Source organism: Mastacembelus armatus, chromosome 13 (assembly GCF_900324485.2).
Source record: "Mastacembelus armatus chromosome 13, fMasArm1.2, whole genome shotgun sequence".
Classification (NCBI taxonomy): Eukaryota; Metazoa; Chordata; class Actinopteri; order Synbranchiformes; family Mastacembelidae; genus Mastacembelus; species Mastacembelus armatus.
This window is the reverse complement of record NC_046645.1, coordinates 16,449,625-16,476,362: the sequence shown is the minus strand read 5'-3', so window position 1 is coordinate 16,476,362 and position 26,738 is coordinate 16,449,625. Positions and strand designations below refer to the sequence as shown.

Here is a 26,738-nt window from a genome sequence, read left to right as displayed (position 1 = left end):
AGTATCAAATAGCGTTTTGATAGGCATTTAATCACCTTATTGCTGCTGCTGTATTCACCAGTTATGAATCTTGGACCTTCACAAGTCTTTTCTATACTTTCCTTTTCCTCCTCAGATGACCAAACAATGGGAGCATGCCGTCGACCATCCAGCGAGTTCCTTGTGTGTGGAGGGTTAGTACAATGCAATAGACTAGATATCTTGAAGAAAGTCTTTGAAAGAGTGTTTAGTTTTTGGCACTTGAATGCAGTTGTATAGGCTTGATGTTCAGAAATACAAATGTCATGAAAAACTCATACAATATTTGTTAAGCGTAAATCATAATAACCCTGTGCCAAAAGCTATAAACAAGAAAGTAAGTTCTAGAAAGAGATATTAAAAGGAACTCTGCTTTATTAAGTGTGCAAACACACACAAATTTGCCACACAACTGTGTGCTTTTCTCAACTATGTCCATCCATCCATTATCTATACCCGCTTATTCCTAATCAGGGTCACAGGGATCTGCTGGAGCCTATCCCAGCTCTCTTTGGGTGGAAGGCAGGGGTACACCCTGGACAGGTCACCAGAGTTAAATCTGCTAGACAAAAAAGTGTCCAAATAGTAAAAGAGTCTGAATATTGTCTGATGTTTTAGTATTATACATATTGTATTAAAAATTACAGCAGATATAGTCTGTTAAACTCTTCGGTGCTACAGAATGTACTGAATATTGGCTAAAGTCAGAGTAAAATATCAGCTAACTGCAATAGAACTGTGACATGATACTGTGCCTCAGGTTCCATTTCACACCCAGCCTTAACGTCACATGCATGTATGTAAGGTTAAAATCATTTGTTCTTAATGTGTATTCATCTAAACAAGGCTTCCATTGTGTTTTCATGTCAGTGTTTTTTTTTTTTTTTATCATTAGAAAAACAATTTGGTCTCTGCTTTAGACCAGATACCACACACACTCTGTCCATGTGTCACAAGAGTTTTCGTCTGCCCATCCCAAAATCTACATGATTAGTGACTAGCCAAACTACAAGGTGGTGCTGTGCTAAATAAAGCACCTGACGCACTAAAGGCTCTGGGATAAAAACACCTCACACCAAAACATGTCTTCAATAACAATCTGTCACTGTTATTATGGTGCTTTAACTGTGCATTTAAACATCAACAACATGTACACAACCATATTCTCTTAACATAGTAACATTTAATTTCTTCTTCAGGTTTAAATCTACTTAGTAGAGCTTACCATTAATGCTCACAATTTGACCATTCTATTGCACAGTTCACAGTTCTATTGCAATATGAATGTTCAGCTATTTCCCTGCTGTTCCACTTACATTTTCCCTACTTTTACTAGCAATGTTTAATCAGGGAAATATGTTTCTTATTTCTCTCATTAGATCAGTCTTAAATTGAGTTTTAGGTAAAATTTAATACCTGTATTAGACTTTGATATTTGAATGTCCTGCTGTTACTTGTTTATGTTCTGTTGCCTCACTGTGTGGAAAAGGGTAAAGCTGGGGCTAAAACACCCAGTGTCTTAGTCTATTTCTTGATACATTTGGACTTCTCTGCCTCTCTGAAATATCCAGCCCCAACCCCATTGGCTCCTCCCAAAGATATAAATCTCTAATGACTCAAAAATCCATTTTTAATGTAGTCTGTCATTTTCTGAAACAGTCTGGCACTGTAGTTTTAAGCAAACATTACTCAAACAGGAGGAAGTAGTGCATTTAGGGTCTATTTTCAGCAGCAGAATAACGTTCAATACTTTAGTGTGTGGGGCTGTGTATGTGGGATTGACTCAAAATAAACTGCAGTGTCAGTTCTTCACCCGCTGCAACAGTGTGACTCATTGATGTGTTTTCATAGTTTTGAGGCAACAATGGACACTGTGACACAGAGGAATATCAATAATAAATTATCAATCAGCTTTGTTTTCTAACTCATGGGTAAAATCTAATTGTTAAATATATCATCATAAATCATTTTTCTCTCTAAAACTAACCTCCTTCTCCTCCTTCCTTTAATACCCTTTTTCTATCTTCCTGATTTTCTGCTTACATGTGCAAACAAGTTCTCTCCTCCTGGTTCCCCTTTTTCATTTCTCTTTTCTTTATTGCTGTTCTGCCTGTCTCATCCTCCAGTCTGTTCATGCTGCCAGCTTTATGACCTCACTCTCTTGTCCCCTTAACAGTTTTCTTCATAGCTTACATAAATTAGTAAACCATTTACACAGGAGGAAGCTCGAGCCACACTATCAGAGAGCTCCTAAATCACAGCCCTGTTTATCCTCTGTGTGTCTTCAATTGATTGGAGTTGAAGAAGAAAATAGGAGAGAGGGGAACAGATGGAAAGAAAAGCAGGATGCTTTGTTGTAATGAAAGCAGGAGATTAGAAAAAGGACAAGTAAGACAAAGACAAGCATATGATGGATGGATAGGAGAAACACATGTGACAAATTAATAAATGCTAGTCGGTAGAGAGAAAAATGACTTGCCACTTCAGCCTCTCTTCTTTTACTCTCGTCTCTCTTAAAAAGCAGCCATTCGCTGACATATACATTCTCTCTCTGTCTTTTTTAATGAGAGGACATTTCTCTTCATGGTAAGCCTTGGCTGGGATCAATAAAGCTTTTAGCAATATGGAGAAATGAGCTTTTATCATGAGTTACTGTATCAAATGTTTTTTTTAATCGGTGTTAAGTGTGTGGAGAAGGACTGCACATGTTCAGGTTTACATTCAGAAATACAGAAATCCCACACAGTAACTGCTCTCTAGTTCTTTGTCTGGACGTGTCTTTGCCTCACGTGTCCTCGTTTCTTTCCCCTGTAGACACTCCCAGGCTTCACATTATTACATAATTCTGGTTTCCAGCTGGTGCCACTCTCTAACAGCCATTTCCTCCACTTCTTCTCTTTTTTGTTGTAATCTGTATGTAAACAAAGGCCCTCTGTGGGTAACTTGGTCATGACTTTATGTTTGAGAACATTTTGTCTCCTTTTGAATAACAAAACAATGCAAATGAACTGTGCCTTGCTGCACTATCCCTACTGTGTCTGCTGCATACAGAAGATCAGCCTTGCACGTGCCATTGGCTGGCCCTCCCTCTAGACCTGCCCCCAACATGATGGGCTTGAAGCTGATTGGTCCTGTCTTTGTGTTTATATGGAAGCCAGGCCCCTTTTTTTTTTTTTTTCACTGTCTCCCCTCATGATCAGCCAGGCTGAACTTAAAGTTCCTTAATCTCTCCTCACAATGAAGTAAACAAAGACCTTGGAGCTGCGGAAACAAGTCTTTTACGTTAGAATCGTCTTCCTTCAGGTTTCACTTATTACACACAACTAGTAGCCTTTTAGATATTGAAGTTATTTTGGGTGTTGACACCTCTGAAGATGTCCTGCACATATGGAAGCAGCAGCAGCCTTAACTGGACTGGCTAACCGCACTTCTTCCTTTCAACCCTGCCAGGCAGCCGCAGCCTACCCCAGGACAGACCCCTATGGTATCCCCCAGGGCTGAGACAACCCCCATTCCTGTTCCTACCCAGGTTCGCAACTACCAGCGCATAAAGCAGAACCTCTCCAGCAGCCCAACCACCACCCTCTACAGCTCCCCCAGGTAAGAGTTGCCTCTGCTGGTCTGCAGGAGATGGAAATTATCTCTGTATAATTTATTTATATTTCTTAGAGATTAGGAATGAAACACCTGGAGTGGACACCTGTTTGTTGCTATCAACTTTATTAATGTTTAACTCAATAACTGTGAATTAGGTAATGAAATAAGAGGACATTATTTAATCAGTGTAATTACATCAGCTTGAGTTTGTGGCCTCCAAACCTGTTTTTGGCAGTTGTATGTGAAAACAAAGCAGAGGGAGCAGAGAAAAAGAGAAGGGCGCCCTTCACAGAAAGATTAGTTCTATTGTTCCTATTTGCAATATGTTGTCTGAGGTATTGCAGACTTTAATCCGCCGTATTGGATTGCTAATGGTTATTAAGTGGGTGTTTTGTTGTGCTGGCTCATATATGTGCTTGTGTTCATCTGGTGGTTTGCTTTGTCATTTATTTTTTTGTTAAATTCTTCCTGTTGTGATCACAGCTGTGAAGGTTAGGATTGGTTTAATATTTCTGGAGTGGCAGCTTGTTCAGTCTGCCTTCCCAGGAGTTAGATCCTGGAGGACAGGTACACATTTGTTAGCCACTGAGGATAAATCTTGTATTTAAATATAATTTTGTTAAGAAGAACACTTCACACGATGCCTTTCAATGAAATATTTTCCTTTTGCTGTTTGTACCCAGGGCATTTGATTTAACTTTTTTGTGATTCCCTGGTCTTAAATTATGTAGTCTGTTACATCAGGTCCCTACAAAATACCACTCCCTACTGCAATTATACCAAATGTTTTGTGTGATAGATTTGAGTTGTACAAATGAGCAGTCTGCACAGCAAATGCTCTCACAGCTGCTTCATTTCTATGTGATTCAGATCTGTGTCAAGGTCTTGCACAGTACTGTGAAATAATGGGTTGTCTCAGCAGCCAAACACCAGCAGAACTGCCTGAAATTATTAGGAGGATGGAGAGGAAATAGAGAAAAAAAAAGGTCATTTGTTGAGTGTTGAATTACTTGAACACTTGATAAAAATATATATATATATTTTTTTTTTTCATGGTTCCAACAACAGAATGACTTTTACTGGCACTTAATGTCTTTTTTGATGTCTTTGTTTTCTAGATCTGGCACAGTGAGGCGCTCGAACACCAGTCCTATGGGGTTTCCCAAAGTGGGCTCAGGGTCCCCAAGCTCTGCAGATGTGCCTCAGACAGTGGGCCGACGTCTCTCTACTGGCAGCTCCAGGCCCTATTCTCCCTCGCCTCTTGGTAAGGATATGTCCAGACATGTCTCAAAGACCATCAGCCACTTATTAACAATTTCCAGACATGATTTGAACATGTTTAGAAACATACACAATGTTTGTGCTTGCAGTGGGCACAATTCCTGAGCAGCTGGGTCACTGTTGCTGTCACCTACAGAACCAAGAGCCTCGTGGCCGGAGCTCCACTGGAGGTCAGTTTATGAACAAAATTTCAGCTGCTCTGCCCAGAGCCTGGACACTGCCAAATTTAACTCATTCACTTAGATAGGATTCCAGTATTATGGTGCTGTTGAGAATGTAGTTTTATTGAAATAGCAAATAGTAATCAGTTAAAGGTCACATGTATTTGTAGTTTGTTGTATGTAGCAGACCACTTTTGTGCCGGAAGGTAATGCCAGCCTGTTCCTCTGGCTACCATTGCAAGTATATTTGAGATCTATGGGAAACACGTACAACCTCTGACGAAAAGCGAGTTAAAAAATGCTCCATAGGATAATATATTGTAACTTGTATTTAATTAGACAGCGTTAACTGCAGTAGGGAGTAGTTGTTTTGATCCTGCCTTGTCCCTTTGTCCTGTGTCATGGCATGTTGACAAAGTACATGATTCACTATGAGTCACAGTCCTTTAAAAAGGATCTAACATTGCTGTTGTATGAACATTGTAGATGTCTTACAACTTCTTCACTATTTGTGCCAAGAGAGCTGTTTTCATGGCCACCACTTTTTAGAAGAAGGAGGCTACAGTGGACAGTCTGAAGTGATGCCAACATTTTTTTCCTTATATGCAGTCACACAAACAGAACAATGGAAAGTTTGAGTCTATTCTTTTGTTGATTGTAAAATCATATTGTTTGTTTATGGTAAGTGATTGTAATCCAGTACTTTTACCTTTACTAGGTTCGCCTGTCCCGTCCTCTCAGCTCCTGGGGGCTCGGCTTCAGAGTGCCCCCACCCTAACTGAGGTTTACCAGACCAGGCAGAAGCTCCACAAACAGCTCTCAGATCCCGTTCAGCCTTCCTCCTCCTGCAGTCACTCCCCTCAGCTCAGTCGACCAGCCAACCTCGGCTCCTCCCCCACCAAGCTGCTGGGCTCCTCCCCTCGCATGTCCGACTGGCTGCAGAAGTCCCCACTGCCCACCATCATTGGTTCTCCTACTAAGGTGAGTGGAGTTATTAGTAAATCACCAGATGGTCAATACTCAATCGCCTATGATAGTGGTTATTAGAGTTTCTGTTTTTTGCATTCAGAGCATTTCGGCACCATTCAAGATTCCCAAAACACAGGCATCCTGTAACTTGATGGCACTGGCAGACAGCCCAGTGCCAACCAAGACCCTTGGAGAAGGACGTGATGTTTGTGGTCATCACTGCAGCCCATACCTTACTGGAAGGCCAACTTTCCCTGAGGCCAGTCGGACCTTTGGGAGGTAGGAGTCATAGGAAGAAACACAACCTTCTTCTCTTCTCTCTCTGTTGTCTACAGAACTATAGCCTGCCCTGCTTTCGTTAGCACTCAACTCAACTTCTACTTTCCACTTTCTCATTCAATTCAATGGTAAAGTGTGCCAAACTTTTGACTGGTAGTGTATATGTCCATCGATTGTCATCAGTTCTGGTCCAGCCAGTCCAGTGACAGACGTGATGCTATTCAGCTGACATGTTTATTTATAATGTGATCACACTTGTACACACTTGTACTGTGGAAGCCTTTAACCTGAATAAAATCTTATGTGCCACTTTGTGCTTGACACAAGTTTCTGTCAGTATCATTTTATTAATGTTTTAAGATATGGTCAGTTGCATATACTTGATTTTTCCACTTGTCATGCATATTGACATTGTAGTGACAGTTTTAAAGTAAAGTGCATGAGCAGGTATTGTCTGTTCAAGCTTAGTGTTTGATAGAAACGTGAGAATGATGTAATTACAAAAGTGCTGTCTCTACCACATGACACTGATGTTGCCTTTGGTTTCCCTGCAGGTCTGTTAGTACAGGTCGTCTGTCTGAGCAGCCAATCAGAATCACTCTGGGTGGACAGGCCTGTCAAGGCAGTACTGACAGTCTGAATACAGAGCGTCCCATGGACACAGGTATAAGTACACTGCTACACATACTCCTGACTCTGTTTACCATCAGTTGTTGAAGTTTAACTTAAATGTCAATAACATTTATAACAGAAAATAACATTTCCTTTTTCCAAAGCCCCTGCAGGTCCTAGTGGGCTGTCTCAGGGTGGGTCAGCAAGTCCCCGTACTGTTGTTTTCACTGTGGGCTCCCCACCCAACAGCAGCACTCCTCCTACCTGTAGCCATCTAGGCACCCGACCACGCACCACCTCAGGTGAGGACCCTTCACATGAGCCAGATGTTGTGCAAGCAAATCAAAATAGTTAGAGAGGTTGTCTGGGTGAGTGTATTTGACCTTTTTATATATATATGTGTCATGGCTTCTGTGTTGCTCTCACTGATTTGAACCAAACCTTTTTAGCAAACATTGAGAGACAACACTTTAGAAATGCGACATAGATTTGAACATAAGTTGCAGTTTCCTCATCTTTCATTTTCTATTTTGTCAGTGGGCTCCAATAGTTCAGCCGGCTCCCTGTGCTCCACCAGTGGTCGGGCCTATGTTGGATCTCCCCCAGGTATGGCCATGGGCTCTTCTCCTCCAGGAGGTTTTGGTGGAGGGCACGGGGTAGAGGGAGCACCCAGCAGTCTACGCTATGTTCCCTATGGGACCTCCCCTCCAAGCTTGGAAGGATTCATCACCTTTGAAGCCCCAGAGCTGCCTGAGGAGACACTCATGGAGGTAAGAGTGAGGGTCTGTCTCCATTCAGGTCAGTTGGATAGATTTTTGAATGACTGATTTGTTGCTTTATATTTAATCTTGGTAAATTCTGGTGCAGCGTGAACATACAGACACACTGATGCACCTGCGGATGATGCTTTCCTTCACTGATTGCGTGCTGGAAATGGCAGCAGTTCGAGCTGGAGGGACGGAGCTTGGGGTGTCAGCCGCCTCCCTCTACCCTCCCCAGGAAAGTGTGGTTGTGGACCAGATCAGCCAGCTCAGCAAAGAATGGGGGTAAGGAATGACCCAACTGTAGTCAAACCTTTGAAAAATCTGGTAATAGTATTTCATAATCTCTGGAGGCCTTTTGTGTTGCTGCAATGGTTAAGATTTTCCATCCCTCTTATATACTGTGGATGTGCTGCCCCCTACAGGCAGGTGGAGCAGCTGGTGCTCTACATGAAGGCAGCTCAGCTTTTGGCTTCTTCTCTCCATCTTGCCAAGGCTCAGATTAAATCAGCCAAACTGAATCCATCCTCTGCTGTCAAACAGGGTAACTACTGTTCCTTCTTAAGTTACCTTTAACAATGTCCAGTGCAGTTAACTGTGTGTGAAAACTGCTGTCCACACATATCATTAGGAGAGAGGTTCTCTATCTATGTCAGGTTTAATGTCTGTTTGTTAATAGAAGGACACAGCATCTAAATATATAATATATATGTATGTGTGTGTGTGTGTGTGTATATATATAATTATCAAAATATAAAAAAGTACAATCAAAAATACAAAACCCCCTCCACTTCTCCTCTCAGTGGTGAAGAACCTGAATGAGCGTTACAAAAGCTGCATCTCCCTCTGCCGGCAGCTGACCGACAAACTCAATCACTTCTTCTCTGATAAGCAGCGTTTTGTGGACGAGATCAACAGCGTAACTGCAGAGAAACTCATCTACAATCACGCCGTGGAGATGGTGAGTCTCAGACACACAGCTTAGAAAAACAAAAAATCTTCAGCGCTAAGAGAGTAAAAGAATTTAGTCTGATATTGACTATTGTCATTTCCACCAGTTTTTTAAATATGTTCAGAGACATGCAACTACAATCTGTGTTATTCAGCCCATTGTCATGTTATGTCTGTGTATGTTTCAGGTTCAGTCAGCAGCTCTGGATGAGATGTTCAAGCAGACAGAAGATATAGCCTACCGCTATAGCAAGGCTGCCATGCTGTTAGATGGCCTGTCCAAGATCCTACAGGACCCCACTGACATTGAGAATGTGGTCAAATGTGAGTACGAACTACACTCTGTTATATATGCTTAATATTACACAGTGGGCCTTAAGCAGGAACCAGATGCTCACAAGTCATTTTTTAGAAGTGCCAGTCAAATCTCAAGTCTCTGGTCACAACTTCCAAGTGAAGTCTGAAGTCCCTGGTCACAAGTCGAATGGATTATGCTCACTGCCAATAGAGGCTAGCACCTTTGCTGCGTCTATTCTGCCACTTTTTAAAATCTTTTTAGCAGAAGAAAAAAAAAAGATAACATACTCCTTGTCAGAAATGCACGTTAATGTGCTAAAATAAAATAATTAACTATATAAACATTGTTCATGAGTCCTAAAGATCAAGTCCGAGTCAAGTCTCAATGTTTTGAGGACGAGTTTCAAGTTACTGTGTGTTTGACTTAAGTGTGACTCAAGCCTAAGTCAGAGTCACCATCTCTGGCAGGAACCACTCACATGAACAGAGGGGGCACATATGAGCAATTTAAGAGTGTGTTGTATTCAGTAGTACCACAGTGTAAGATTTACTCTTAGGTACCAAGAAAACTTGTGAGTGGTCCAGACCTGTCATAAAAATTATGCACACTTGTTTAACTTATCTACTTTATCTAATAACTTCCTGCTACTTACTTTACTTATGTTAGCTTTAACAGCTTATATTAATAATGTGTTGTTGTGTGTATTTTTCTTACAGACAAGGCCAGTGTGGACCGCAGAATTTCAGCCCTCTGCTACTGTACTGTCACACTGTATGAGTAGCCCTCGCATAAACACATCTACACACACACACACACATATAGGGACCACGTCCTAAGACTGTTGATTACCATTGCCACAAACAGCTGTTCACACCTGTAGCAGTTCAAGCACTTTTCATGTGATAGGTTTTATCTGTATTTATTATCACTTAATTTTACTGACTGCATCACGGACTCAAGTGTGAGGCAACTGATGCACAAAAACCCAACCAAAGATGACCATGGATCCAGAAACAAAAGGCTAAAACCAGACATATATCCATGCACATTCATGTGCTTTTTTGATTTGTATGTTTTGATGGTAAAATACCATCTCATCTTGCTTACTGTGTGATGTCATTGGTTATTTACTCTGTGTTTAAGTTGTTATTGTTCTTATTTATTGGTTTAGAAGAACATGGATATTTTAGTCTCCTGCCTGTCTTGAAAATCGCAAGTATTATAGTAAAAATAAATGAAAAATATTAGCAAAAGGGTTAGGGCCACTCACTGGAAAAGATCAGATTCACAAACAAGGACATTTAGACAAAACACAAACTCATGTTACAGTAATAAGAGAGCCATGAGAGCAAAGGAACCTGTGGACATTTAATTGCTTTGTTTTTATTTTTTGTGTCGTTAGCTCAAGCACTTTATTGTGGATAAAGAGAAGGAGATGTATCTGTGTAAGTTCTGAAGATAGAAGCGTGAAAACAGGAGGATGGGTTTTTAATCACTCCTGCCTCCCTTACCCTGAAAATATACCTGATCTGTGTGCATGATCAACAAGTTGACAGAATGCATATGTTTCCCATAAGGCAGCGCAATTGGAGAAAACAGGCAAGACAAATGTATAATAGCTCAGTTTAGCAAAGTGTTTTACAGAACCACTTATCTGTAGTTCACTTAAACCAGATTGTTAAAGGGGCTGTCTGCAGGTTTGATATACAAGATGAGTTTATTCATCACAAGGAATACTACTTCTGTGAAAAAAGAAGGTAGCTTTCTAAATTGAATAAATTGATCTGAAGTGGTAAATTAGTGGAATTATCCTTCTTATTCTGCATGCAGTAGTTGTCTGGCCTGTGAAACAATGCCTTCAATTTCAATGTAGCTTGCTTTCCTATTTTCTACTATGAACAGAATATATGGCAACAATACAGGGGAGCTTTGATTGGCTAGCATCGACTTGTGGTTCATTTTGCCCATTCCATGCAGAGGTGTTGCTTATGAAAACTGTGAAAAATTCAGACAGGCTCTGGTCACATTGTTTCTTTTGTTTCTCAGGTGTGTAGGAATCTTAACAGACCCATGGTGACTTGTTGATCATGTTCACATGAGGAGGGTAAAGGTGAATTTGGAGTGAAGGTGGCTCACTCTGCTCACAGTGTCACAAGGTGTGTAGGTTCAGATTTTCAGAAGAAACCAGAACTTTAGAACTTAACAGCTGATCAGGTGTTCATTTTAAACCCTGACTTCATTATGAAACTGAATGGTCATATTACTTGACAAGTTACCTTGATAGGTTTCCATTTACTACAAATACTGCACCTTATTTTGTCAGTATCTGTAGCTTATTTTTAAAGAACTTGATGTTTGCAAACTTGCATATATTTGTATGTGGCTCATTTACCCCTTTTTAAGAGGGGAGTGAGTGTGTATGAGATCACAGTTTGTGTTTTGGGAGTGTCACTGATGCCATCCGGCACCCTGCCTGTCAAACAAAAAGGCAAAGAGCACAAATCTGTATATGTACATAGATGACTTTGATACATTTTATTCACATCTGCCAAGGGTTTGATAAGAAAACCTATTTTGGCACAACAGGGGTGTGCCAAAAAATAAAAAAAAAAACAAAATAAAATTCATGGCAGCTCCAAAACTTTCCACAGAACTCTTTCTACCAGGACTGTTCATTGTCAAGATCAACACATCTACAGTCAATCTCATGAAGTTTACTGAAAAAAAAGCATAGTCTCAACATTTCCCAAAATTTTGTGACTTGATTTATCACAACCTACACTGCCTAGTTTCCACTCAGTCCCTCTACTTCTCCTCTTTCAAGTCATCTGCTGTCCATCCAATGGTGTATGTACTGTATGTATGAGTGTATTACATATGTACACTTGCCAGGCGTGCATTAAGGCCAGTAGTGTACAGTTAATAATGGAAAAGGAGGTGCCTTCTTCTTGTGAAAGCAGACATAGGCCTACTCCTCTGTACAGGTGTGAATAAATTCTTTTTCAGTGTAAAAATGTGTACAGATGCACTCACAGGCAATTGCGCCTGTTTCTCTGATGTACTGTTCTTTTTCTAGACATATCTGGATTTCAGTTTCCCTCATCCTTGTCATGAGCACTCTGAACCACAGGAAGCCTTTTACTGCACACAGAGTGAAGAGGAGAAAATAAAGCTTATAGAAACCCACCTGAATCTTTGCTATATACCATTTTGTCCATGGACTATAACTGAAGATGGGTGGTTTTAGATAAAGCATAGGTACATTTTACTCTGCATTTTACCCTGTAGAACCTCTCTAGAATCTTGAATGTATGTACCCTGTTGTTTGCGCCTCTCCAGCTTGATCTGAATGCATTTTGAAAAACTCTTCCACTAGTCTCAACTCTAAAAGTACAAGTTTGAAGCACCAATGTTTTTTTTTTTTTTCAAAGAAAAATGCTAATGTTATACTTGTCTATCATCAAGGGGTGTCTCTCCTTGTTCTTTCTGGAACTCAGATACAGTCTTTAATATTAAAAAGACATAAATCAAGATGTCTTTGCTGAGTTTTATTTCTCTGTAGATTTTTCCAACGACAGGATGAAAAGGTCTCCACTGAAAAAGGTAATGCATAATAACACTGTTTGGACTGTAGACAATTTGTAATACATTACAGACAAAAAACAGTGCTTGGCCAACAAAAAAAATACAAATGAGTGTAAATCATTCGTCTAAATCATTCAAAGTTATAATTCCTAGAAATTCTATATAAAGACAGTGAATCAGTGAAGTTCTTGTTCTTTGCTTTTATAATATAAGTCAGTACCTCCAGAGCAAGATGGACTCATAGGAGGCATGATGTGTTTACATGTTTCCAGGAGTGCTACAGCAGCCTACAGGAGCCCTAAATCAACAACTGCTGCAAAGTAACACCAGGAGTAATTGCTCAATGTGTCTGGCTTCCCCTTGAGACATCCAGTGTGTTGCCTAAAACAATACCGGTACTGAAATGGCAATTCTTCAGGCATGTGTTAACACTTCTGTTCTGCCTGAGTCAAAACGCACATAGCCCTGCAAATGCAGATATATTGGTGCTGTTAGGGAGGAGGTCCAATAGCGTTGTGCTGATTGGTGCTTGTCTTGATTGACGTTTCGACACGCCAATCGCTGTAGCCGTTCCCGTAGCACTTTAAGCCCGTACGGGTGTAATTTTGTAGTTTAGAGAGAAAGTGACTAAAAGGTAAGACGCAATTGCTAATTTATAGTTTTCCTATCTTAATCAGCTGTTTGCTGCTCTAATAACAGTATCCAGTGCTATTAGTTAGCCTCAGCGCTATTAGCAAACAAGCTAATAATGAGCTAAGATCGTGTCTGTCTGTGTGACAGTGGCTATTAGCTATACCTGTTTCAATAAATGCACAGTTCACACTTGCTAAAATGCATCCAACGTCACGATAGCATGCGGCTTTACTGTAGGAATAGTTAGCTACTAGCTAGCTAAGCTAGTTGGTTGTTGTGACACAACGTAACTTAGCAGGCTTCTTCTCGTTGCTGACCCAACTAAACGCTAGATAATTAATAGGTAACTCCTTATTGAGCATTAAATAACGTTAAAGTGACCCGGTAAACACGACATTTTCTCACCGTTCTTTCTGTTCAGGATGTCTCGGGAGCAGATGGTTGTAGATGGGGCCAGAAAGTCCTTCCAGACAGGAAAAACCAAACCTCTGGACTACAGGACTCACCAGCTGAAGAGCCTGCTCCGCTTCATCACCGAGAGACGGAAGGATATTGCAGACGCTGTCAAAAGGGACCTGGGCAAGGTGAGCCTGTCCAGACATCCATTCACTTCTAGGAAATCTGATATCTTGTACTTTACACACGTGTACAAGCAGTGTCCTACACTGGTCAAACACTTACTGCCCTAGAGTATTTTCTGTCACAGTACAGATGTGTGGATGGGTTCGTTTCTGCTTACCAAACAAATGAATGAACCCACTGAGGCTGAGAGATTGAATTGGATCCATCCCTGCTTCTGCCTTTAGAGTGAACATGGGACAGAGCTGTTTGAGACTCTAGGACTGGAAGGAGAGATCAAGCTTGCGATAGAGAAGCTGGCAGAGTGGGCAGCTCCTCGGCCTGTGGAGAAGAACCTCCTCACAATATTAGATGATGTTTACATTCAACCAGAACCCCTGGGAGTGGTGCTCATCATCGGGGCCTGGAACTACCCCTGGGCTGTCACCCTTCAACCACTGGTTGGAGCTATTGCTGCAGGTACTGTAGATGTTCAGGAGTTATTAAAGTGATGGAAGTTCATTTACAAGTATAAATTTGCACTAGTATTCGGACGTTATACAGAGAAACGTTTATCACAATACATATGTAGGAGACAGAAATGATCATTCTCCGCTGATGCAAGATTCTACACCAAAATGTAATGCAACAGAATTATAAATAAGACGTGTGAGTGTCCTATCCTAGTTTTTTAGTCAGGCAAGCCAGTATTTCTTAGGTTAAGCAGGATTTGAACCAGGAACCTTCTTGCTGTGAGGCAACAGTGCTGATCAGTGCAATAGAATCACTCCCGACCAAATGGTCACCTTATAACATTACAACAATCTGAGTGTGTCAATGCTCATGTCTGATCTGTGACTTCTCATTCACCTTTAAGGTAATGCAGCAGTAATAAAGCCATCGGAGGTCAGCTCACACTCTGCCAAGGTCATGGAGGAATTTCTCCCTCAGTATCTAGATAAAGTAAGCCTTTGTCTGCTATTATGCATAAACTCGGTTTGACCTTCATCTACCTTTAGTGTATATGGATAAGGAGCTGTAATGCCTGGATATACTCTCCCAGGATCTGTACCCGGTGGTGATAGGTGGAGTGTCAGAGACTCAGGAGCTGCTGAAGCAGAGATTTGACCACATTTTCTACACAGGAAACAGCACAGTTGGAAAACTGGTGATGGAGGCAGCAGCTCGCCACCTCACCCCAGTGACCCTGGAGCTGGGAGGGAAGAGCCCCTGCTACATCGACAAGAACTGTGATATCACTGTCGCATGCCGGTCAGTCTTGTCTTTAATATGTTAGGGTTTTATAACTCCCAACCAATCTCACACTCAGCACACTTCCTAGTTTCAGGGTTTAGAGACACTATATTAATTAAATATGTATCTTCAACAAGATGTTATGAATTTTTTTTTTTTTTTTTCCTCTTTCAATTCAGTCGTATCACGTGGGGAAAGTTTGTCAACTGTGGTCAGACATGCATCGCTCCAGACTACATTCTGTGTGAACCCTGCATCCAGAGCAGAGTAGTCAAAGAGATCGAGAAGAACATCAAGGTTTGTCTGAAATCAGTAACTCAATATTAGTTATTTTTAAAATGAGAACATGATAAGTCATTGAAAAAATGTCAGCAGATCAAAGATAAAATGAGAAAGAGAGAGGTTGTAATTTTCTTGGAACAATCTGCAATGTAAAAGAGGACAGTTTGAATCCTGGGTATCATTCTCAACACTGAACACTGTGTATACCCATAGTCATAGTTTCTCAGATGAAAGACCTCTTTGTGGCCCATGTGTGTATTAGTTTGCAGGTTCCCATTGCAACATTTCTTGTACAATGTTGAGGCACAGGAGACCATTGTAGTGCTTTATTTGTAAGATTGACCTTCACACTACAAACTCTCATTAGCTGAGTTTCCCTTTGAATCCTAAAGCATTTTCTGTTCCATATTTCTTATTCTCTGATATAATTGCTGTTTGCAAGTACTCAGGACTTTTAGTGATGGACTGATTTTGATACACCTGTTCTCTTTCAGTTTTAGGATTTTGTTTCTCTGTGTTTTTCTGTAAATGTGAAGGCTTTTTATGCTGTGGTCTTGATTAAACATACAGCACATTCAGAAAATATTTTATGTTTTCCTTTTACAAACATTCGTAAAATTCTGTTTTCACTTTGTCATTATGTGCCACTGAGTGTAGATTGGCATCAGGCTGCAAGATAACGAAATAGAAAAGTGAAGGGGGTCTGAATACTTTCTGAATGCACTGTAATTCCAGTTTCATTGTTAAAACTTGATTCTCAGATTATAAGTGGTCTGTAGATGCTGTAATATGTATTTTATGTGATACATTGCAGGAGTTTTACACAGATAATCCAAAGACCTTTGAGGATTATGGACGTATTATCAACCAGCAACACTTTAAGAGGGTTATGGCTCTGATGGACGGGAGCACAGTTGCTGTTGGTGGAGATAGTGATGAATCCCAGTGCTACATAGGTAGGTGATGTGAATGAGCTGTTGGCTGGCCTTAAATGCATTTGTACTATTTGTTGGGCCACTGCTGGCATGCACCTGGACTTAAGTAAACTGAACTGATTGTGATTTGTGATTTCATTAGTGGTTGTAAGCTTTCCTGGCATACATGTGGTGTTGAGTAGCTTCCTGAAAAGATGCTGCAGCTCAACATCGCCACCAAGACATGTGGAGTATCATTACCCATGGCCTCGGAAGTTGGTTATAAGTAGAAATGGATGTTTGGAAATATTTTATTTCTTGCCAAGATACTTTATGCTGTATCTTGGTTTTCCTCTGTATGTAAAGTAGTATCACAGCATCTTGGCCTGTACTCTTAGAATGACCCCCTGCTTCCTGTATGCTGGTAGCCCCAACGGTGTTGAAGGATGTTGCGGGGGATTCTAAAGTGATGAAGGAGGAGATCTTTGGACCGCTGCTGCCCATCATCACAGTGAGCAGTGTAGATGAAGCCATCCAGTTTATTAAAGAAAGAGAGAAGCCGCTGGTTGTCTATGTTTTCTCCCATGACAAGAAGGTAAAGCACACCAGAAGAGGCATTTTGTTTATACCACATTTAGAGAGTGTTTGTGATTTTGTTGTTTCATTTTTGATGAGGTTTTTCCATCATCATGTTTGATTGACTTCTTCTGACACTTTTTGATAAGTAGCTGATCAAAAGGGTGATTGCTGAGACATCCAGTGGAGCTCTGCTGGCCAATGACTGTCTGGTCCACTATACTGTCAGTGCTCTGCCCTTTGGAGGAGTTGGTGAGTGTGTGGCCCTGAAATTTAACCACAGCTGTTTAACCCCCTTTGTATTTGCAGGGAAAAAGCTGACACACCTCTTTCCTGTCCTCCGATGCTTTCCACAGGTAACAGTGGTATGGGCTGCTACCACGGACAGCACAGCTTCGATCAGGTCAGCCACATGCGCAGCTGTTTGATTAAGCAGCTGAAGATGGAGGGAGTGAACAGCATGCGTTACCCACCGCACACCGCCAGGAAACTGGGCTGGGCTCGATTCTTGCTGCTCAAGTCAGTCAATGTGTCCAGGCTGCGTCGCGTGGTTCTGCTGGCCTTGTTGGCTGGCATGGCAGCATTTGTGGTGCAGGTAAAGACACAAAAATATTATCAGTCTATCCAAATAGGGATACAGAGTTTAGCTTGGTATCAATAATTCTTTAACTGTAATTTCCTGGGATGATTCTTAGAAATGACTGCATTATTTACACATTTATTTATGTTACTTTATTCTCTATATTGTTTAAATTCTATTCTTCACTGATTTCACTTTCTTCCATGTCTATCTGACATGTCTCAATTTTTTTATATAATTAGTACCAGATTATATTAAGTGAAATATAAATGCATCTGAATATTTGTGGTGAAGCAGTGTGACTTTTGAAATGCTTAATGAAATGAGATGAACATATGCCAGCTGTGCTCTACTTCAGAAATGACACCTGGTGTTAGTGCTCTTGTCAGAGCTCAGGCACGTGTGTGAGCCCACTCACTAAACTATCCATCCATCCATCCATCCATCCATTCATTATCTATACCTGCTTATTCCTTAACCAGGGTCACAGGGATCTGCTGGAGCCTATCCCAGCTCTCTTTGGGTGAAAGGCAGGGGTACACCCTGGACAGGTCACCAGTCCATCACAGGGCCACATAGAGACACACAACCTCACACACTCACACTCACTCCTATGGGCAATTTAGAGTCAGCAGTAAACCTGACATACATGTTTTTGGACTGTGGGAGGAAACCAGAGTACCTGGAGAAAACCCACGCAAGCATGGGGAGAACATGTAAACTCCACACAGAACCCAGGACCTTCTTGCTGCGAGGCAACAGTGCTAACCAGCCACCATGCTGCCTCACTAAACTATATCTGTGTATATTTATCACCTGAAACCACCTAAGGCAGTGCCATTCTCTAGAGCACATAAAATACAAGACTGCAGGCAGGTCAGTTAAGCACCCGGACTCTCCATGCTGTTGTCATAGATGCAGTATGTGGTTTATCATTGTCCTGCTGAAATATGCAAGGCCTTGAAAAAGACGTCATCTGGATGGAAGCATATGCTCCTCTAAAACCTGCATATATCTTTCAGCATTGATGATGCCTTTCCAGATGTGCAAGCTGCCCATTCCATAGGCACTAATGCACCCCATACCATCAGAGATGCAGGCTTTTGAACTGAGCTCTGATAACAAGCAGGAGGGTCCGTCTCCTCTTTAATTGGAGGATGCGGCGCCCGCTTTTTGACAAAACTAATCTCAAATTTTGATTCATCTGACCACAGAACAGTTTTCCACTTTGCCACAGACCATTTTAAATGAGCTTTGGCCCAGAGAAGACTTTGTTCTGGCTTATGTTCATATATGTCTTCTTTGCATGACAGAGCTTGAACTTTTAGTTTTGGATGAACTGTGTGTGACTGATTTTTGGAAGCATTCCTGAGCCCATGCAGTGATGCCCATCACAGAATCCTGCCTGCTTTCAATGCAGTGCTGTCTGAGGACCTGAAGACCACAGACATCCAGTACTGCATGTCGGCCTTGTCTTTACATGTCACTTAGGAGTAAAAAGGAACCTTTAAGTTTGACTGAAATAGTGCTTTGGTTTACATCGTGATATATATCCTCATTGACTGAAATGAAAAAAAATCATAAGATTTTTTTTTTTTCCACATTACCCAGTCCTACCTGAAAGCCTGAAGATCTGATCTGCCTTTTGTTGTTTTTCAAAAATACTCAAAAATACAGCAAATATATCTGTTTTCTCATCCATATGTTTATTTAATAATAATCTGCCAGCATGACACAAGAATGACTGACTGGACCATGTCCAGCCCAATAGCAGGGGATATTTATGCTTTGCATTATAGTTACATTTATGTAACAAGAGAAATAAGCTTTGAAATTAGCTTTTGAAGGGAAACATGTTTTTTTTTAACAGTGGACTTGATTGTTTGGTGATGTTTACATGTTTCTAAATGATGGCAAATACATTTCCCAAGATAACAGATATGAGTACTCTGCCCCCCCACATACCAACAGCCCCGTGGGCCTGAATCCTCATACAGCAATGGCTTTGTCCAGTGCAGACAATGTGTGGTGTTGTCTAGAAAATCTAACCACAGAATGCCCCCTCATCTACCCTCTCTTTAATTACCCACTTTTTCTGCTAAATGGCCTCCTTTGTTTTGGTCAGTAACACCACCTTTGTTGACATCCACACTTGTTGTGCCCCTGCGAACAGTTAAATGATCTGTTATCTCTGTATTTCAAACCTTGATCTGTTTCTTTACACTTTGTGTTTCGTGTTACCGCAGAGGTTTCTGCGTAGAGGGTGAAAAGAAGAAGAAATCCTGGCATGAGTTGGTCACTGTGCTCCTGGAGCAACAGCAACACAGACTTCTGTAGTGAAATATAGTGCTGATCCATTTCATTTCTCATTAATGTAGACAGATTCCACTGAAATATATATATATGTCCTTTTAAAGAAATCTTTTCTGTTACAATTTCAACTGACAGTGTTTGTCTTACATCAGTTTCATAAAAAATAGAATCTCAATGGCTTTTATTCAGAAGTAATAAAATCCTGAAATATTGCTTTGCACTGGTTTGAATTCCCTGTGTCATTTTTATTGTCTGCAATGAAACACCAACCTAAACCTTTATTATTGTGTTCTTTTGTTTTTCACAGTCACTGATGTCTTACTCTAAGCAGTGGCATATCATTAACCACATTCCAAGGTTATTGTAATTTATGGCATGTTTCAGTAGGACTGATATGCTGTTATTAAAACATAGGGACCTTGGGTGATTGGGCTAAGGGAAGAACTGCCCACGCTGTAAATGAAGACACGGGCTAGTGAGGTCTGGGAAATCACATGGAATGGGCTCATTGAAAACGTGGTGCTCTGAATGAGTGGGCGTGTTTGTGTGTGGGTCCGAGGCTATCACTGATTCCAGTGTTGGGATCTTAATGAAGCTCCTGGCTACAGAGACCAGACTTCCCGGTAAACTGACCCTAGAGCAGCGCGACTAGTGTACAGTTTCCAAAGAGAGTCAGTGGGTCGGTCATCTGAGCCGCTTTAAGCTGCACCTTCACTTCATCGAGTCCACTGGATGTGTATGTCACTAACGCGTCCCTGACTCCGGTAAGTCTTCAGTCCTGATACGTTGAGGGGGGGGGGGGGGGCTGCGACCTGCTGCTGAGACGTTAGATACTAAACGTGCTGAAAAACTTATAAACACGCTCTTTCTGTTCTGCAGTCAAGTGACGCACGCTCCTTTTATCATGATGGGCGCGGGTGATTTTAGTTGCAAGTACGTTGGAAACGTTCTGCGAGGATGATTGTGTGATTTGGAAAGAAAGAAAGAAAGAAGGATGGATGGCCAAGTGAGACATTTGACAGGGCTCCCATCGAGCAACTGAATTTTAAGCAGAGGTCTTTTCTATTCTTTGAGATGTCTGCAGTGACACACACATTTAACATGCAAATAGCCCTTCAGATAACACCAAAGTATGGAGTGAGTAATAGTGGAAAAGAAATGAAGTGCATTTACGCAACTACTTTGAGGTATCTGTATTTTGCTTGAGTATTTGCATTTTCTGCTACTGCATACTTTGAGACAAATCTGGCACCTTTACTCCAATACATTCAGTTATTTAAAGTAGCCTACTTCATATTATAAATACTTAAGTTAGTGTACTGTACTTCTATTTGTTGTATTTATACTTTTACTTAAGTAAAGGGTGAGAGTACTCCTTCCCCCGCTGGGAGTGAACATGGTAGAAGTGGAAGGTGCTTGATTATTTTATTTGGCATTTGAAAGTGGAAAAGGCTTTGGTGCGTTTTGATCATTTCAAAAATAAAACACCAAAATCCCAATATTACTTGTGTAATTTGTGAAATCTTTCATGTTGATGAATATGGCAGTCATTTACAGTGCTCGTGCTGGTCTTTGAATTGCTGTTCTGTAACAATATAATGGAGAGTTAATTAAATACACACAAGTAGGAGGGGCCGGGGGAGGTCAAAGGTCAGCATTCCTGCTGAGATACACAGTTTATTCCAGTGCGTTTGGCTTCATTTTGAAATTTTTCTATGTCACCTCAAACGGTTTATCCGACACAGCGTGTCCTGATATAACATGTGCTTATATGTACAGATCGACCAGCATCTTTCAGCCCCGCGGGCGTCTGTATGGAGAGGCAGGCAGTGAAGCGGGCCAGGGAGGCCTTCCTCAGCGGCAGGACTCGGCCTCTGGAGTTCAGACTGCAGCAGCTTCACGCCCTGCAGAGTTTGATCACTGAGAAAGAGACTGAGATCTCCACTGCTCTCAAACAGGATATCAACAGGGTGAGTAAAAACTCAGACAAGGCTGCACATAATGTTTATGTTGCTAACCACTTGCTTCTCAAATTGACAGTGTGCTGGGTTTCCTACAGAGTCAGTACGACACTCCACTGTTGGAGCTGATTGGCATTGAGAATGAGATCAAGCTTGCGATAGAGAAGCTGGCAGAGTGGGCAGCTCCTCAGCCTGTGGAGAAGAACCTCCTCACTATATCGGATGAGGTTTACGTTCAGCCAGAGCCCCTGGGAGTGGTGCTCATCATCGGGGCCTGGAACTACCCCTGGGCTGTCACCCTCCTCCCGCTGGTTGGAGCTATTGCTGCAGGTAGGGAACCCACTCCAGTCCTTCAATACCTGCCTATTAGGATACTGCAACAACAGTCTGAAATTCACGCAGGAATGAGATTTAAAAATCCTGCATAGCCACACAGGCAGTTTCAGATCTTTTAGATTAGACTTCTGCTCAGATTGAGGGTGGATAGAGCTCTGCTAGAGGTTATTTGAAGTCACCGCAAACAATGTCCTGACAAAAGTCCACGTACTGATAAAAGTGATAAAGGTGTAATTGTCACATACTAATATGCAACAAATCTTGCAGGAGAGTATTAGACTGTTCATCCTGTCAGTCTGTACACACCCAAAGTGTCCTCAGCAGAGGTCTCATTAGGTACATGTATCAGTAAGTAGAGCACAGGTCTTAGGGTGTTGCATGAAAATGGAGGTTTCAAAGTGTCCACAAATATCAAATATCTCAGCTGGAGCTAATGGTTAAACTAAGTATCAAAAGATGGCCACTTAGACAGATATTCACTTTTACATAATGATGGTGTAACCTTAGAAACACCGGGAGGGAATATTAGACTTCTATTTACCAGGTAACCAGAAAAAAACCCATACAATCTAGTCCTTTTTCATACTCTTAACTCAAAGTGAAATGCCTAAATGACATTAAAGGGTTTAAACAATGACATGTGATTCTAAATCATCTCATTCTCAATCTCATTTCTGCCCAAGCTACTCGTGTCCTCTACCATAAAAATTAAGAGGCATTATTACATGAATGTGGCAGTAAGTGACAGCAGCATCTTCATCCATAGTCAGTCTGTTATGGACAAACACACTTATATGTACCATTATGCCATACTGGGAAATGAAGGTATACACCTCTATTAAAAATATCAGTCAGTGGTTTTACATATTCATGTTGATCAAACTTCTGTAAAACCTACAAGCTTGAATGAAACATCCTACTGTGTGCCTCATCTGACAACCCTCTCCAGCTCTGCATCGTCAGCCTCTGCTTGTCTGCCCTCTGTGACTCAGTGATCTCATCCCTTTTATAGAAACCCGTGTTCTCTCTGTGCAGGCAACGCAGCTGTGGTGAAGCCGTCAGAGCTCAGCGAGTATTCCAGCCTCCTCCTCCGGGCGCTGCTGCCTCGCTATCTGGACAAGGTCTAAACAGCAGCTGCTATTGTTTGTGGAATAATGTTGCGGGCTGCTGAAACGTCAAAGCCTCGTGCCAGTACAGTGCACTACATCACAGACTGGATAGCATTAGTACCATTAGACACAACAGAAGGAATGCAAAACGTTACAGCGAAGCACAGTGCTGCTAATTTTAACATGTGACTAACACCTTGCATCACTGACAGAAAAGCAAGAGTATGTGGCTGAATTTGATCTCTTTAAACCCATTGTCCGTTGTGAATGAGTTGCAGTACCTGTTATATAACAAAATGTCAGTATCAGTTTTCAGAATGGCTCATTTTCACTGTAGGTCAGTTGAGCTGAAGACAATTTAGGCACACACTTGATATAAATACTCATGATGGATGGTAAAATGGACTTAATGTCATCACAGGGGAATTTTGATTATATGAAGGAGGGAGATTTTGATTGGGTGATATTACCTGAATTTCCCATCAGGGATGAATAAACTTTATCTTATATAAACTGAACTGAACTTGACTTGACTTGACTTGACTCATCTTATCCTAAACAAACTGTTTATTTACAGGATCTGTACCCAGTGGTGACAGGTGGAGTGTCAGAGACTCAGGAGCTGCTGAAGCAGAGATTTGACCACATTTTCTACACAGGAAACAGCACAGTTGGAAAACTGGTGATGGAGGCGGCAGCTCGCCACCTCGCCCCAGTGACCCTGGAGCTGGGAGGGAAGAGCCCCTGCTACATCGACAAGAACTGTGACATCAGAATCGCCTGCCGGTAACACACTCACCAGAGTAGCCCATAATACCGACAGTCATACACAGAGCTGAGCGTGTTGTACAAGATTCTGATGACTACGTTCCAACAACATCTGCCGGGTTTGCAGCACTTAAAAGCCCACACTGATGTTTTAGTCAATACATTAGGTTTTAGACAGATACCTTACCTTCTGTGGTTTAATAGGACAGAACAAGCAAACCTTTAGTTTGATACCTCAGCTCTAATTGGTGTATTCTTTTTTGTACAGCTACACAAATGTGAATGGGACCTCTCCAAAGCATTAAATCACGTTTTCACAGTGTACATTAAAGTATAAAGTGATCAAAACTGTTCATTTGTACTTACATGCCTTGTTTGTGTACAGTCGTATCACGTGGGGAAAGTTCATCAACTGCGGTCAGACGTGCATCGCTCCAGACTACATCCTTTGTGAACCCTGCATCCAGGGGCGAGTGGTGGAATGCATCCGACAGACTCTACTGGTAACATCTAAACTGTAATCTTCTCTGACCTGGATCATAAATGAAATTCTGCCAGCAGGGCTTTTTTCACAAACTTTTGATTCACCCCTCCCAGGAATTTTATGGTGCCGATCCAAAATCCTCACCCGACTATGGCCGAATCATCAACCAGCGTCACTTCAACAGGATCATGAGTCTGATGGAGGGTTACACTCCTGTGGTGGGAGGCCAGAGTGATGCCCCACAGCGCTACATTGGTACACTAGGAAGATCACACAGTCAGATCATACAAAATACAGGAATGTCTGGTCTATATTTTTGTTTAATGAACACTGATGTTTCACTCTAAGCCCCAACAGTGCTAAAGGATGTGCCTCCCCACTCCAGACTGATGCAGGAAGAGATCTTTGGCCCTCTGCTGCCTATAGTCACTGTGAGTGACATGGATGATGCCATTCACTTCATCAATGAGAGAGAGAAACCGCTGGCTCTGTACATCTTCTGCACTGATAAGAAGGTGGGAGAAAACAACAGGAAGGTGGGGATTAAAAACATGTTTGAAACTCTTTATTTTACCTCTTTATTTTTCTCCTCCTGTCTTGTGAAGGCTACAAAGAGGATGATTGAGGAGACGACGAGTGGAGGAGTGACGGTCAATGACGTAATGATGCACTACACACTCAGCTCTCTCCCATTTGGTGGTGTTGGTAAGACTGACTCTAAGTGCATTATTGTCTATGTGTACGTGGATGGACTTTATCCTGGGGGCAAAACAGAAAGACAATAACACGTCTAAATGTAAAACGCCCTCATTTTGAAAGAATTCTTAACTATCGCAAACAAATTTGGCTAGGATGTAAAATTGTGTGTAATCATAAAAGGTAATGAAAGGTGATGGAATATGGAATAAGTGATCATCTGTTGCCAGTTAATAATTTGACACTTGATGCTTTTGTTGTGTGCACCTGAATTAAGTGACGTCTGCAAAAATCAAATAGAAGGAAAATAGGCTAAGGCTAATTAGAATTACGCTTACTGAGAGTACTAGTTTAGGCTAAATAAGAGGAGTACTAACATCAGTTTACAGCACACAGTCCTCACACACTTGTCTCTTTGAGAACAACATTTGACTGCCCGTGTTTAACTGTGTCTCCTCCAGGGCAGAGCGGTATGGGCTGTTACCATGGCAAACACACTTTTAACCAGCTGAGCCACCAGAGGGCGTGTCTGGTCCGCTCTCTGGGAATGGAGAGTGTTAACCTGGCTAGGTACCCTCCACAGGACCGTAGGCGGGCACGCAGGGTGCGAATGGCCCTCAAGTCCCCCCTGATTGACATGTCCAAGAGAACGTTGGTTTGGGCCGTTGTCGCCACCATCATCGGCTTCGGCCTCTTCATCGCCCTGCTGATCATCCTGCTCATAGCTGCAGGTCTCAATTGTACTTGCTGGTACTGGAGAGGCTTTTATAACTAGAGATACTGCAGCTTCTTTTTGAGTGCATACAAGATGTGTTCAGCACTAAGAACACTGAATTCTCTTTTATATTCAGATATTTAAAAAAACAGGATCTTCTTCTCCTTTCAGCTGCTCCCTTCAGGGGTCGCCACAGCGAATCATCTGCCTCCATTCAACCCTATCCTCTGTATCCTCCTCTCCCACACCAACTATCCTCATGTCCTCCTTCACTACATCCAAGAACCTCCTCTTTGGTCTTCCTCTAGGCCTCCTTCCTGGCAGCTCTAACCTCAGCATCCTTTTACCAATGTATTCACTGTCCCTCCTCTGAACATGTCCAAACCATCTCAATCTGGCTTCCCTGGCTTTTTCTCCAAAACATCTAACATGAGCTGTCCCTCTGATGTCCTCATTCCTGATCCTATCCATCCTCGTCACTCCCAGAGAGAACCTCAACATCTTCAGCTCTGCTACCTCCAGCTCTGCCTCCTGTCTTTTTCTCAGTGCCACTGTCTCTAAACCAGACAACATTGCTGGTCTCACCACTGTCTTGTCCACCTTTCCTTTCATTCTTGCTGACACTCTTTTGTTACACATCACACCTGACACTTTCCTCCACCAGTTCCAACCTGCTTGCTCACGTCTCTTCACTTCTTTTCCACACTCTCCGTTGCTCTGGACTGTTGACCCTATGTACTTAAAATCCTCCACCTTCTTCACCTCTACTCCCTGTAACCTCACCGTTCTACTTGAGTCCCTCTCATTTACACACATGTACTCTGTCTTACTGCAGCTCAGCTTCATTCCTCTCCTTTCCAGATTTTTTGAATTTAAAAAAACAGGATAACCCCTTTAATTTTAAGTATATTTTGTATCAGACCACATTCTTGAGCAGTGAGACGAACATCACCAGTTTACTTACAATATTCAAAAGATAAAGCATTTATGTATTTTTTGCCTTTTTTGTTCCCAAATAAAATGATTGTTGATAGATGTCTTATTGTA

The 26,738-nt window shown here is 41.7% G+C and overlaps 3 protein-coding genes across 8 annotated transcripts in view; all 3 read left to right on the top strand.

Moving 5' to 3' along the window:
• Positions 1 to 12,458, top strand: part of ulk2 (unc-51 like autophagy activating kinase 2) — a 34,706-nt gene extending 22,248 nt beyond the window's left edge. The window contains exons 14-27 of the mRNA XM_026327083.2: positions 116 to 173; positions 3,469 to 3,618; positions 4,734 to 4,879; positions 4,986 to 5,066; positions 5,776 to 6,038; positions 6,127 to 6,305; positions 6,860 to 6,969; positions 7,082 to 7,219; positions 7,455 to 7,687; positions 7,785 to 7,963; positions 8,104 to 8,222; positions 8,482 to 8,639; positions 8,818 to 8,953; positions 9,644 to 12,458. Coding sequence (XP_026182868.1) covers positions 116 to 173; positions 3,469 to 3,618; positions 4,734 to 4,879; positions 4,986 to 5,066; positions 5,776 to 6,038; positions 6,127 to 6,305; positions 6,860 to 6,969; positions 7,082 to 7,219; positions 7,455 to 7,687; positions 7,785 to 7,963; positions 8,104 to 8,222; positions 8,482 to 8,639; positions 8,818 to 8,953; positions 9,644 to 9,708 — 2,015 coding nt within the window. The 3' untranslated portion in view covers positions 9,709 to 12,458. The remainder of the gene's footprint in view (positions 1 to 115; positions 174 to 3,468; positions 3,619 to 4,733; positions 4,880 to 4,985; positions 5,067 to 5,775; positions 6,039 to 6,126; positions 6,306 to 6,859; positions 6,970 to 7,081; positions 7,220 to 7,454; positions 7,688 to 7,784; positions 7,964 to 8,103; positions 8,223 to 8,481; positions 8,640 to 8,817; positions 8,954 to 9,643) is intronic.
• A 502-nt stretch (positions 12,459 to 12,960) lies between these two features.
• Positions 12,961 to 19,834, top strand: LOC113122823 (aldehyde dehydrogenase family 3 member A2-like). Of its 4 annotated transcripts, XM_026294432.1 has the most exons (11): positions 12,961 to 13,146; positions 13,567 to 13,729; positions 13,952 to 14,183; positions 14,581 to 14,666; positions 14,767 to 14,975; positions 15,137 to 15,254; positions 16,054 to 16,195; positions 16,582 to 16,748; positions 16,882 to 16,981; positions 17,086 to 17,324; positions 19,556 to 19,834. In XM_026294432.1, the coding sequence occupies exons 2-11, from the start codon at positions 13,568 to 13,570 to the stop codon at positions 19,574 to 19,576; spliced, it is 1,476 nt and encodes a 491-aa protein (XP_026150217.1). In that variant the 5' UTR covers positions 12,961 to 13,146; position 13,567; the 3' UTR covers positions 19,577 to 19,834. The 4 variants fall into 4 exon arrangements, with proteins under 4 accessions (XP_026150217.1, XP_026150196.1, XP_026150206.1 ...); XM_026294411.1 differs by lacking the exon at positions 19,556 to 19,834 and having other exon boundaries at positions 17,086 to 17,853; XM_026294421.1 differs by lacking the exons at positions 12,961 to 13,146; positions 19,556 to 19,834 and adding an exon at positions 13,290 to 13,488 and having other exon boundaries at positions 17,086 to 17,853.
• LOC113122804 (aldehyde dehydrogenase, dimeric NADP-preferring-like) lies at positions 14,585 to 25,947 on the top strand. Of its 3 annotated transcripts, XM_026294382.1 has the most exons (10): positions 20,117 to 20,386; positions 21,402 to 21,592; positions 21,682 to 21,913; positions 22,955 to 23,040; positions 23,606 to 23,814; positions 24,182 to 24,299; positions 24,394 to 24,535; positions 24,629 to 24,795; positions 24,886 to 24,985; positions 25,438 to 25,947. In XM_026294382.1, exons 2-10 carry the CDS (start codon positions 21,437 to 21,439, stop codon positions 25,749 to 25,751), a joined length of 1,524 nt encoding a protein of 507 aa, XP_026150167.1. In that variant the 5' UTR covers positions 20,117 to 20,386; positions 21,402 to 21,436; the 3' UTR covers positions 25,752 to 25,947. The 3 variants fall into 3 exon arrangements, with proteins under 3 accessions (XP_026150176.1, XP_026150167.1, XP_026150184.1); XM_026294391.1 differs by lacking the exons at positions 20,117 to 20,386; positions 21,402 to 21,592; positions 21,682 to 21,913; positions 22,955 to 23,040 and adding an exon at positions 14,585 to 14,666 and having other exon boundaries at positions 23,688 to 23,814; XM_026294399.1 differs by lacking the exons at positions 20,117 to 20,386; positions 21,402 to 21,592; positions 21,682 to 21,913 and having other exon boundaries at positions 23,688 to 23,814.
• Positions 25,948 to 26,738: the final 791 nt, after the last annotated feature.

Coding starts and splice junctions, on each gene's coding strand:
- LOC113122804 (XM_026294382.1), top strand. CDS start 21,437: ATGGAGAGGCAGGCAGTGAAGCGGGCCAGGGAGGCCTTCCTCAGCGGC. Junction 21,593..21,681: donor TCAAACAGGATATCAACAGG/GTGAGTAAAAAC, acceptor GGTTTCCTACAG/AGTCAGTACGACACTCCACT. Junction 24,300..24,393: donor GCATCCGACAGACTCTACTG/GTAACATCTAAA, acceptor CACCCCTCCCAG/GAATTTTATGGTGCCGATCC.
- LOC113122823 (XM_026294411.1), top strand. CDS start 13,568: ATGTCTCGGGAGCAGATGGTTGTAGATGGGGCCAGAAAGTCCTTCCAG. Junction 15,255..16,053: donor AGATCGAGAAGAACATCAAG/GTTTGTCTGAAA, acceptor GATACATTGCAG/GAGTTTTACACAGATAATCC. Junction 16,749..16,881: donor TTTTCTCCCATGACAAGAAG/GTAAAGCACACC, acceptor TTTGATAAGTAG/CTGATCAAAAGGGTGATTGC.